We start from the raw sequence: 12,142 nt of genomic DNA, 5'->3' as shown, positions 1-12,142 counted from the left end.
AAAGCATAACACATCTGTAATCTCAGTGCTGAGGAAACAGTCCCTACAGTACAATGACCTGGTAACCTAGCCAACTTGATGAACTCCAGGCACAACTAGGGACCATCTCAAAAAAATACGGGGAAAAGGCAAGGAAAATGGCTCAGGAGGTAAACCATTTGGGCCCTGAGTTTGAAGCCCCAGAATCAATGACGTTACTATGTAATCCCAGTGCTCCAGCAAGGAGAAGCATAGTTAAAAGAATTCCTAGAAATCTGAGCTAACCAGACTGGAATAGGCAATAGCAAAACACAAAAAAATTGAGAATCTCCTTTAGACAAGATGAAAAGCAACATAGAATAGCAGGTTGTCCTTTGACTTTCATGTACAAATCGCGCACACACACACACACACAAAGGTGAAGAGTGATTTAGGAAGACAAACCCTGGCTACCAAACAGACACCCACATACCTATCAACATGCAAAACCCAAGTCATTGGCTTTGATCCCTGAAGCTATTAGAAAATAAAATTAAAAAAAAAAAACATTAATTCTGTTAATAATTTCTCTACAACTAGGTCTTGGTAGCAAGTTGTAAACATGAAAATTAAAAATGAGAACTAGGATAAACACCTCGAAGACTGTTAAGAGTTATGAGCTGGGTATAACAGCATGGGCAGAATGTCTAACATGTATTGAGGTCTTAGACTCAATTTCAAGGACCCACCGAAAAGTCTATTCATATCTTGCCAGGGTTGGTGGTCCCACCACTCAGGAGGTAGAGGATTTGAGTTCAATGCCGTCCCGTGCTACACAGCACCAAAATAGAGGATTTTGGTTTGTTTTTTCTTGCTGTGCTGAGACTGAACAGAACATTCAACATGCTAAACAAGCACTCTACCATTGAGCCACATTTCCAATTTCATGTAAGAAACTATAAAAAATACTACTATCTGGTTCAGTTTTTTCAAGGTAGTCTTGACAAAATGACATGGCTGGCTTGCCTGAATTTGCAAAATAGATGAGGTAGGCTTCCACCTGTATAATAATATTCCTGCCTTTGTAGGCATGCATCACCACTCCAAGACTAAGTAGTTTTAAAGTTACTTTTATTTTATGTGCATTGCTGTTTTGCCTGTATGTGCGTTTGTGTGAGGGGGTCAGATACCATGGAACTGGAGTCAGAACCTGGATCCTCTGGAAGAGCAGGCAGTAAGCACAATTGCTGAGGCTTCTCTCCAGACCTGTAATTCTTATATTTTTTCTTTGACACTTTATCAAGATATTACATTTGAATTTACTATTCTCCGGGTGTATAAATTTCATAAATCCCTCTTAATAACCAACTTGGCCTTTATGTTTTACTTAAGTACTTCCATATTTCATCCAGGTGTTTTCCTTATATGGAGGGTCAATTTGTTTCTGAATAAACAGAAAATAAAGATCAATGTGTAATAAAGATATTTTAGCTGCACATACCAAAAATAAAAATATTCAGGCCTGCCTTCTCAACAACTCTTCAGTTATTACTTTGAAACTTGACCAAAGAATACACTTAACAATTAACCATTCTGCCAGGCAGCGGTGCGCAAGCCTTTAATCCCAGCATTTGGGAGGCAGAGGCAGGTGGATCTCTGTGAGTTTGAGGGCAGCGTAGTCTACAACTCAAGTTCCAGGACAGCCAGAGCTGTTACAGAGAAATCCTGTCTTGGAAAAAAAAATCAAAACCAAATTCACCATTTTAGCTCAGAACTGTAAAATAGGAACTACAAAGATGATTTATTTGTGCCAGTCTCAAGAACCCTGAGTTCAATATCTAGCCCCTCCAAATAAACTGGACATGGTAGCATGCATCAGTAAAAGCAGGATGGGTGGGGGGTGGGCACAACACAACAATAGAGGGTCTATAGATTCAGTGAGCTACTCTTTCAAAAGTAAGATGAAAGCTGACAGAGGAAGAAGGCATCCAAGGCCAACCTCTGGCCCCCACATACATGCATGTACACACAACGGGTAAGTGACAATTCCTAATGGAGGGGAGAGGCTTGAATTTCATTATGAACTGTTTAATGTATTGATTTATCATGAATGCTTCATTCTGTTTTGAACTAAAAAGTGGAGATATTCCAAAACATTGCTGGTCTTATTCAGTTGGCCACAAAACTTATAAAACAAACAGCAAAAATCTTGAGTATATAATGTTAATATGAATACAAAGCCTGGATCATATGTACTCACCAGTTCTTTAAGAACATCAATCAAAACCTCTACATTCCATGTGTGTGCCTGTGCGCCTTCACTTTTATCTTTTCCGTCACTCCAGATCCCACTGCCAGGAGCAGAGATGCTCTGTAAAAGTAAAAGTACAATTAAGCAAACCCAACTAACAGATGTTTTCATCTTATGTTGAGATCAGTCAATCATACTGTAATTCAATAAACAGAAAAGGACAGAAGTCTTTTGGTATACAGTTGAAGACAACAAACCTGTAATGGAATACCGTCTGTTAATCCTGAATGAGTTCGAGCCATCATTCCCAAAACCCTGGCAACCTGGGCAGCTGTGACCTCCCGAACACCAAACTGCATGATTATATTGCGACATTCTTCAATACTGAAACAAAAATAATACTTTAAAAAAATGCTTACTTCCACCTCATACACCAAAACTAAAAAGTACTACAAATAAATGAGCTGTGGTATGAAATACTTAAATATAGGGAAATTAATGTTTTGTGTTACTTTTATGCAACTAGAAACATAAAAATCACTAGGTTAAAAAAGTTATCCGTAGTAGGGCAGGAGTGGCACACGTCTTTAATCCCAGGACCCAGGAGGCAGAGGCAGGTGATCTGTGAATTCAAGGCTAGTCTAGTCTAGAATGAGTTCCAGGACTGCCAGCAATACACAGAGGAAACTGTCTTGAAAATTAAAAGAAAAATTTTAAAAATTAAAAAAAAAAAGGTGCTGGATTCCCTCTGTATGCTGTGAATATGTTTTATTACCATTGAATAATGAATGAAGCTGTTTTGGCCAATGGCTTAGCAGAACAAAGCCAGGTGGGAAATCCAAACCAAGATATAGAGAAAAAGTAGGCAGAGTCAAGGGGATGCCACGTAGCTATAGAAGGAAATACGTTAACCAGAACCTTTCCCAGTAAGCCACAGCATTGTGGCGATACACAGATTAATAAAAACGGGTTAATTCAAGATGTAAGAGCTAGCAAGAAATATGCCTGAGTCATTGAACCAGTTTTGTAATTAATATAATTTCTGTGAGATTATTCAGTTCTGGGTTGTCGGAAAACGAGCGAGCAGTTTCCGCTTACAATAGTACTTTCAATTCTTAGTATAAATCAACTTCATTTTTTAAATTATACTGTGTAAAATTATACGTGTGCATGCGTGTGTGTGTGTGTCATTTGTTCAGACATCAGAGGACAACTTGGATGGAATCTGTTCTCTCCTTCCATCAACTCCTTCCAGAGAATGAAATCAGGCCATCAAGCTCAGCAACACCAGCTGAGCTCTCTTACCAGTACCAAAAGCAAGCTAATCACACCCTCAAAGGTGAATCTGATTAATATTTAAACCTTGAAAATATATCCTACCCTCTTCACGTTGCTTCTAGAAGTTTAATTCAAAACAGCAAAGTGAGGGCATACGCTAAAATGTCACTGACTGAACTAAAAATCTGGTTCCTAGAGGAACTGGTAGGGATGATAAGTCACAAGCTCAAGCCCTAGAATATTTATAGCTGAAAACAACACACCTGACTAGTGTGTATAAGATTAAAATTAAGAAGCAACAATCCTGACGCACATGGCAACAATTTTGCGTACCTTTTTTGAATAATCATGCTTAAAAACAACTACAATTTTGTCATGTCTTCCTACCAACCTTGCACAAAAGCCATAGCCTACTTCTTGCATGAAATCAGCCAGAGAGCTCTCCATCATGGTTTTAGCTACCCCTCCAGAGTCAGGCAAGATCCTGTCCATTAGAATGTCCCGTTTTTCAGGGTATAAAAGTGGTGCAAGCACCACAGGACAACGTTCTTGGGGAAAATCTGAAAAAACAAATGGAGTAAGACTGTTATAAACAACTAAAAGACAACCTTGAGGCTAAAGGTGCAGCACATTAAGAGTTGCCTAGCTGCCGGGCGGTGGTGGCTCACGCCTTCAATCCCAGCACTCAGGAGGCAGAGGCAGGCGGATCGCTGTGAGTTCCAGACCAGCCTGGTCTACAAGAGCTAGTTCCAGGACAGGCTCCAAAACCACAGAGAAACCCTGTCTCGAAAAACCAAAAAAAAAAAAAAAAAAAGTTGCCTAGCAGCCACGCAACAGTGGTGCACACCTTTAATCCCAGCACTTGGGGGCAAAGGCAGGTGGACGTCTGTGAGTTCAAGGTTAGCCTGGTCTACAAGAGCTAGTTCGAGCCAGGCGGTGGTGGCGCAGGCCTTTAATCCCAGCACTCGGGAGGCAGAGGCAGGCGGATCTCTATGAGTTAGAGGCCAATCTGGTCTACAAAGGGAGTTACAGGACAGGCTCTAAAGCTACAGAGAAACCCTGTCTCGAAAGAACAAAACAAAACAAAACAAAACAAAAAAAAAAAAGAGCTAGTTCCAGGACAGCCAGGGCTGTTTCACAGAAAAAACCCTGTCTCGAAAAACAAAAGACAAAAAAGAAGAGTCTGTGTAGCATGCCTAAGGCCCTGGGCTCAATCAATGCCCAGCAACATATAAAGGTACATCTCTCCTGCTATAGATCTAAAATCCCTTCAAACCTAATTCTTCTGCAAACTCATATTTAAAATCAAGCAATTTTATGGCTGGGTGTGGTCATGCACATATTTAATCCCAGCACACAGAACGTAGGGGCAGACTGATCTTGTTAAGTGTGCTGGAAGACAGCCAGGACAACATAAAATGACTGGTATAAAAAAAATTAAATTTTCCCAAGCTATGATCTCAATACAATCCTAATTTTGAATTCTTTGGGATCACAAAACAACTGTTCATATGTATACTTTAACTTTTTATTTACAGATTCCATCACCTGTTTATCAATTCAGACTAAATACTACTAAACTTTCATAGCAAAATTCTCATATAAGGGGCAGAATTCATTACAGGGGAACAGAATGCACTAGAAACAGAAAGTTTCTTGTGACTGAAAGTTGATGCAGCTTAAATTAAACTACACAAACAACAGGAAGTAAAGAAGAGTCACATTTCTCTTTTATGAAGATAAGAGGATGGGGATTTATTTATTGATCTTGAAAGCAAATTACTAAGTAAATATAAGTATTACCAAAAATGGCCAACCTAGTTGGACATAGGGTCACATACCTCTAATAACAGCATTCAAGAGGCAGAGGCAGGCGGATCTCTGTGAGTTCAAGACCAGCCTGGTCTACAAGAGCTAGTTCCAGGACAGGCTCCAAAGCCACAGAGAAACCCTGTCTTAAAAAAAAAAAAAAAAGGCAGAGGCAGGCGGACCTCTTGAGTTCCAAGCCAGCCTGGCCTACAAAGTGAGTTCGAGGACAGCCAGGGCTACACAGAAAAGGCCTGTCTTCAAAAAAAAGAAAAAAAAAGGCCAACCTTTCAAATTAAAAATAGCTAGATACCATAGTTTCCTTCCCTAGAGTGGGAAAATGCTGCAGAGAAATAGGCCTCATCTTGCCTGTGACTGTACTTATATTTAAAATAAAAAAAAAAAAAAATCACACAGATGACATTAGGTTCACTTTATACTTATTCTTTCAAAAGTTCTATTACAATTTTTATACTTAAAAATGATGTTATAGTCGTTTGTTATAAAAGACTAAAAACAAAAACAGGAAATCATCATCTTCACTTATATTCCAACATGCTTTTTTATTACAGTTTGTGACCACCTGTGATAGGCTATGACTTACCTCTGCGCAGTGTCTTAAGAAAAGCGTCTATTTGTTCCTGTCCAACTCCAAAGGCTCCCTTCTGCCCAAAGAGGAGATGGGAGAGGAGGAGATGTAGGACCTCTATTGCTATATCTTGGAAGCCACCTTCTTGATTTCCACTGACGTCTGCGTCTATGTAAGAACGCAGAAGATCTGGAAGCTTCTGTTTTATAAACTGGGCAGCTAAAAGTCAAATAAGCCAAGTTACTATTATACCATAATAAAGATAGATAGATAGATAGGCAGGCAGACAGAGAGACAGACAAAGTGTTTGTGTGATCACCCTCTGTGTTCATCAGCACACATTTTTACCTCTCTCGTGCTCTCACACATCTCTGTCTGAGAGGATACTCAAACAATGGCTGATGAAAGGAAGAAAATGTTTACAAGATGAAGGTTCTGGTCAGGTGTGGTGGTGCACAGAACCTTTAATCCCAGCAGGCAAGTGGAGCTCTGTAAATTTGAGGCCAGCCTGGTCTATAGAGTGAGTTCTAGTATAGTCAGGGCTATTACACAGAGAAATCTTGTCTCAACCACTGCCCCCCCCCCCAAGATGAAAAGTTCTGAAATCAGTTTCACAATGATGTGAACGCAACTAACACCGCAGAATTCTGTTAAAAAGCCATGGCTGGTGCCGGGTGTGGTGGTGCATGCCTTCAAACCCAACATTCATGAGGCAAAGACAGGTGGATCTCTTGAGTTTTGAGATCGGCCTGATCTACCCAGGGAGTTACAGGACATCATAGCACATGGCTGCAATCTCAGCACTTAGGAAGTTGGTGAGTTTGAGGCCACTGTGTATACAAGCACAAGTTTGTCTTAAAGACAAGGGGAAAGATGGCTCAGTGGTTAAAAACACTGGATATTCTTTCAGAGAACCCAGGTTCAACTCCCATGACCTCCATGGGCACCAGATGTGCAGAAGCATTCATGTACACAAAACAAATAAAAATCTTTTTTTTTTCCCGAGACAGGGTTTCTCTATAGCTTTGGTGCCTGTCCTGGAACTAGCTCTTGTAGATCAGGCTGGCCTCGAACAAACAAATAAAAATCTTATAGTTGGGAAAAAACAAACAAACAAGAGCTGGAGAGAGAGCAGTTGAAAGCACTTGTTACTCCTGCAGAGGACCCAGGTTTAGTCCCCACCATGCATGTGGCATCTCACAACCAGTTCAAGAGAACCTGACACTTTTTTCTGGCCTCCTCAAGCACCAGATACACCCGATGTACTTACACACACACGCAAAACGCTCATACATGCATAAATATAAATTTAAAACAATAAAAAAAAATTACTTAACACTGGGGGAAAGCTCAGAAGTAGCAATATTGTCTACCATGTCCAAAACCTGGATTTGATCCCTAATATCACCCAAGTATGAATTTAAAAAAACAATCAAGAAAGAACCTTATACTTAGTATAAAATAACTTACCAAAACCCCTGAGATCTGAACTAGAAGAATTCAAAAGGGCAAGACCAAAAATTACCTGAAACAAGAAGGAGTTATATTAACAGGAGTCAAATGGTTTTTAACTTTCATTTCTGCCTACATCTCTTTCCTCAAAACACTTACCTCTTGTACTTTACTTAACTTGAGAACTTTACTCAGCTGGGCAAATAAATGGGGTGCAGGCTTTAGACTCTGAAACATAAAATTTTTTAAGATTTAACTTTTTAAAAAATGATGTAATTTAACCAAGTTTTAAAAGTATTCATCCAATCACAGCACAATACACACATGACATAATTCTGAGCTACTATAAACAACACTATATTCTAGAGCTGTAGCCCAACAAACTTAAACCTTTGAGTCATCTGGTTTAGTAAGATTCCATTTGCTACCAAGCAACTACCTAACTCAGTATATTGCACATTCAAACTGGTGTGGTGTTTCATGTCTACAACAGCCCAGCGCTAAGAGATTGAGACAGAAGAATGGCCAAAATTACACATACACAGAAACACCCTGCCTCAAAAATGAAGGGAGATAATATATTATCACAATCTTACTAGAGATAAAATTATACTAACCTTCTGGTAGTGCAATGGATTATCAATGGCATATGACAATGTCGAGATAAAATTTGGCTTTGTAATCAGCGAGGCACACTCCTGAATCAGAAACTGTGTCTTCAAAAAGACAAAAATAAAAACAAACTTCTATTAGCTTCTATTAGCATTAACCATCATCTCACATAAAGAAAGGAAAAGAGAACCTACGAACATTAGATGCTGAATAGTTTTTACTATCAAAATTAGCTATTTATTCCTGGGTGGTGGTGCACACCTTTGATCCCAGCATTCGAGAACAGAGGCAGCACAGAGGAAGGCAGATCTCTGAGAGTTCGAGGTCAGCCTGCTGTACAGAGTGAGTTTTTGGGTCACTCACAACTATTACACAAAAAAATCCGGCCTTGAAGAAAAAATAAAACAAAAGAAATCTTGTTTAAAAATCCGCTTAAGTCGGGGGGTGGTGGCACACGCCTTTAATCCCAGCACTTGGGAGGTAGAGACAGGGGAATCTGTGAGTTCGAGGCCAGCCTGGTCTACAAGAGCTAGTTCCAGGACAGGAACCAAAAAAGCTACGGAGAAACCCTGTCTCGAAATAAATAAATAAATAAATAAATAAATAAACAATCCGCTTAACTATAAAAAATGTACCAGCAACGAGTGTTAAACCAAAATGTACACATTAGAGTCCGTTAGTAAGTCACAAACACTACCAAAATTAACTCTGACAAGACTGAAAATCAAGCCAAAGACATCTCATTCAGAACATGAGATATTCTATCTGCCTTGTCAAGTAGGCCCTCCCCCATTCCTGCTTCCTTCATCAGGCAAATCCAGCAGCAGCTCCATAATCCTAAAGTAGACTGTCTTCAGTATGTAGCCAGGCAGAAAAGAGAAGTATAGGAAAGAATCCCCAATACCTTTTAGCTACCTTTTTAAGATTATGTTCTGGATGTTATCCTGTACAGTTTCCATAAATTATGCCCTACACTGCAAATTTACAAAGTGATTGGGGATAATAGACATAAACTCTTAAATCCCCAAATACCTGATGGAAATCTTTGCCACTGCTTTTACCATCGCCACTGAAATCCACATGTGAAAATAGACAGCGTAATAAATGCCTGTCTGCCTCAGGACCGTGCCGATTCACAATCTGAAACACAAAAATATAAGTTTGAAGGAAGATTTGGAAAAAAAATAAGGACTAGGGATATAGCTCAATGCTAGCACTTGTCTAGCACACATGAACACTTTGGATCTCATAAATACAGTTTTAGGAAAATAAGTCCCTGGGTAAAATTCACCTTATAGCAATAGTTACAGGAATTACTGTTGAGCATGGTGGCAAAGGCCTAATAAATCCTAACTCTTGGGATTCAAAGAATGGTAGGTCAGGATTACAAGGCCAGCCTCAAGCTACAGAAAAAGTTTAACCAGTTTGGGTGGTAGAAGACCCTGTTCTCAAAAACTAAAGCAAATTATTGGAGCCACTCAAGTAGAAGTACCTGTATGCAATGATTACTTTTAAATTTATTCGTTTTGAATTGGCTAAGAGAACACAAATCTACCAACAATTCACACACATAACTTGGCATGGTGGCACACATTCACACCAAAATTATGTAAAGTTTATTTACTAAATGACATCAATTTTGGGATTTTCTATTTAGCAGTTTTACAACTAACACTTCACAACTCAAATTTCCTTTAGCAACCAATTCTTGACAAACCTTACACTCACGGCCAGATCTAAATGAATCTGCAGACAGCTGGATTGCTACATCAAACTTCAGTGCTTTAAATGCTGACCTTGAACTTTCCAAGATTCTTGTTTCTTATAATTTCCAATGGTTGTACCTACTAGCTCTAACTGGAAGAATTTAGGCAAGCCTGTTCTAACTACCTTGTCTAAAAGAACGGCCTCCCTACCCCCATTACCTCTTATTTGTCTTTGCTTTTCTCCACAGCATTTACTCTTACTTAACAATTTCCTAAGTTGCAGGAGATCAGGAAATTTGTATAGCCTAGCTAAAGGAGCCTAGCAAACATTGTGGGTAAATAGTTACATTTGTTAAATGCTGGTATTAAGATTTCAAAAATCCCCCAGGAAGGTACTATTGGCAGTTGATGGCTAAGAGATGAATAGTTACTCTCCATTGGGGAATGACCACTCATGCCCTAGTGCAGTGGTTCTCAACTTTCCTAATGCTGTGGCCCTTTATTTCAGTTCATGTTGTGGTCAACCCCAACCATAAAATTATTTTCACTACTACTTCATAACTGGAATTTTGCTACTGTTAAGAATCATAATATAAATTTTTTGGAAATGAGGGCTACCAAAAGGGTCACAACACAAAAGCTGAGGACTATTGCCACACTAAATGGACTCTGAAAGTTATTAATAACAACTACTACAAACAAATCAAACGTTTATGATTCTGGGAGGAAGATGGGGTAGGGAGACTAAGGGCAGTTAGACAGAGGTAGTGGTGGGTGGAAATGATGAATATACATTATATAAATGAAATTAAAAGAATAAAAAAATACTATTTAAGTGCTGGAGAGACAGCTTAGCAGTTAAGAACACATACTGCTCTTTTAGAGGACCAAGTTCTCTTACCAACACCCACACCGAGTAAGCTCACACTGTATGTAACTCCAGCTTGAGGGATCTGACATTTTCATCTGGCCCCCATAGGTCCACACATACGCACAAGTAAATATAAATCTTTAAATATATGGTGTATATATTAAAGACATTAAAAATAAGTCAAACATAGTCGCATGTGTTTATAATTCCAGTAACTAGGAAGGCAAATGCAGAAAAGGTGAAAATTTAAGACCATTCGCAGGTACATAGCAAGCTCAAGGCCAATGAGGACTACGTAAGACTCTGCCTAAAACAATAAAAGAGCACACCAATTTATAAACCAATATCAAAGGGTCAGACATGAAAATACATGCAAGTATATACAGATTGAGCAGCTGTATTTCAGAAATGTTATGTATACACATATATAGACATATATGTATGTTTCAATTAATGCGAGAAAGAGAACTTGAATTTGAAAGAGCAAGGAAGGGTATTTTTGGGAGGGTTTGGAGGGGGAAATGTTAGGGGGAAATGATATAATTATATTATCTTAAAAAATAATAAAATTAATTTCAAAAAAAAGGCTTTTCAGCCAGTCAGTGGTGGTGCACGCCTTTAATCCTGGGAGAGATAGGCAGATCTCTGTGAGCTCAAGGCCAGCCTGGTCTACAAGAGCTAGTTCCAGGATGGGCTCCAAAGCTCCAGAAAAACCCTGTCTCAAAAAAAAAAAAAAAAAAAGAATACTCAAAAAGGCATTACAAATATCTAGGTGTGATGTACATGCTTGTAATGCCAGCACCGGGAAGCTGAAGTAGAAGGACTTCAAGTTCTGGGCATCATGGGCTACAAAATAAAACTCTGATTCAAAATAAGTGATCAATAAAATACATAACTACCTACTTTGGGTTAGGAATTTTATTTATCCATTGATTTCTGAACTAAATATTATAGTGAACTGCCTTAGATTATCTTCAAAAACTGACAAAATGCATTTGCTGGAAAAGGCAGGTACCAGGAGGTACTAAAACCATGTATCTATGCCACCATGCCTAACTCTTTACATGGATGCTGCGAGTCCTAACTCAGGTCTTTGTATGTTGTGCAATGAGCACATAACCCACCAGCACCTGCTCTAAGCATTTCATATTGCCACAGAAAGAGTAACAATAACTACAAGAAAATAAACATCTGGTAAGAACTGGATCGCAAACAGAAAGTACTTAGGAAGCAGAGGTGAGCAAATATCCATTGAGTTCCATATCAGCCAGGGTTAACGTAGTGAGACCCTGCCTCAAAACCCACATGCACAAGGCAGCTGAGAATATGGCTCAGTGGCAGCACACTTGTCTGGGAAGCACAAATTCCTAGATTCTATCCTACTAGCCCAAAATCTTCATCACCAATTTTCTAAATAAAGCAAACAGGAGAAATGTCAATGTTAAAAGACTATGATAAGTGCTATTTTAGCTTGGCAAGATGGCTCCACAGGAACGATGCTTACTACCAAGCTTGAAAACCCAAAAGCAATCTCTAGATCTACCTAATGCAAAGAGAAAAATCAACTCCTACATGCTGTCCTCTGACCATCATAATCACTCTGTGGCACATACAACCAG

At 39.1% G+C, this 12,142-nt stretch overlaps 1 protein-coding gene across 8 annotated transcripts in view; it reads right to left on the bottom strand.

The window, feature by feature from the left end:
* The window catches only part of Cnot1 (CCR4-NOT transcription complex subunit 1), a 78,704-nt gene that overhangs the window by 45,466 nt on the left and 21,096 nt on the right, over positions 1-12,142 (bottom strand). For all 8 annotated transcript variants that reach the window (XM_041649636.1, XM_041649634.1, XM_041649637.1 and 5 more), the window contains exons 3-10: positions 8,979-9,086; positions 7,952-8,050; positions 7,494-7,562; positions 7,353-7,407; positions 5,898-6,101; positions 3,879-4,047; positions 2,467-2,593; positions 2,219-2,329 (exon numbers count right to left, since the gene is read on the bottom strand). In XM_041649636.1, the coding sequence (XP_041505570.1) occupies positions 2,219-2,329; positions 2,467-2,593; positions 3,879-4,047; positions 5,898-6,101; positions 7,353-7,407; positions 7,494-7,562; positions 7,952-8,050; positions 8,979-9,086 (942 nt within the window). The remainder of the gene's footprint in view (positions 1-2,218; positions 2,330-2,466; positions 2,594-3,878; positions 4,048-5,897; positions 6,102-7,352; positions 7,408-7,493; positions 7,563-7,951; positions 8,051-8,978; positions 9,087-12,142) is intronic.

Source organism: Microtus oregoni, unplaced genomic scaffold, assembly GCF_018167655.1.
Source record: "Microtus oregoni isolate MIOR12 unplaced genomic scaffold, Mior012 000004F_ref0000308, whole genome shotgun sequence".
NCBI lineage: Eukaryota > Metazoa > Chordata > Mammalia > Rodentia > Cricetidae > Microtus > Microtus oregoni.
This window is presented reverse-complemented; position numbering and strand designations above follow the sequence as displayed.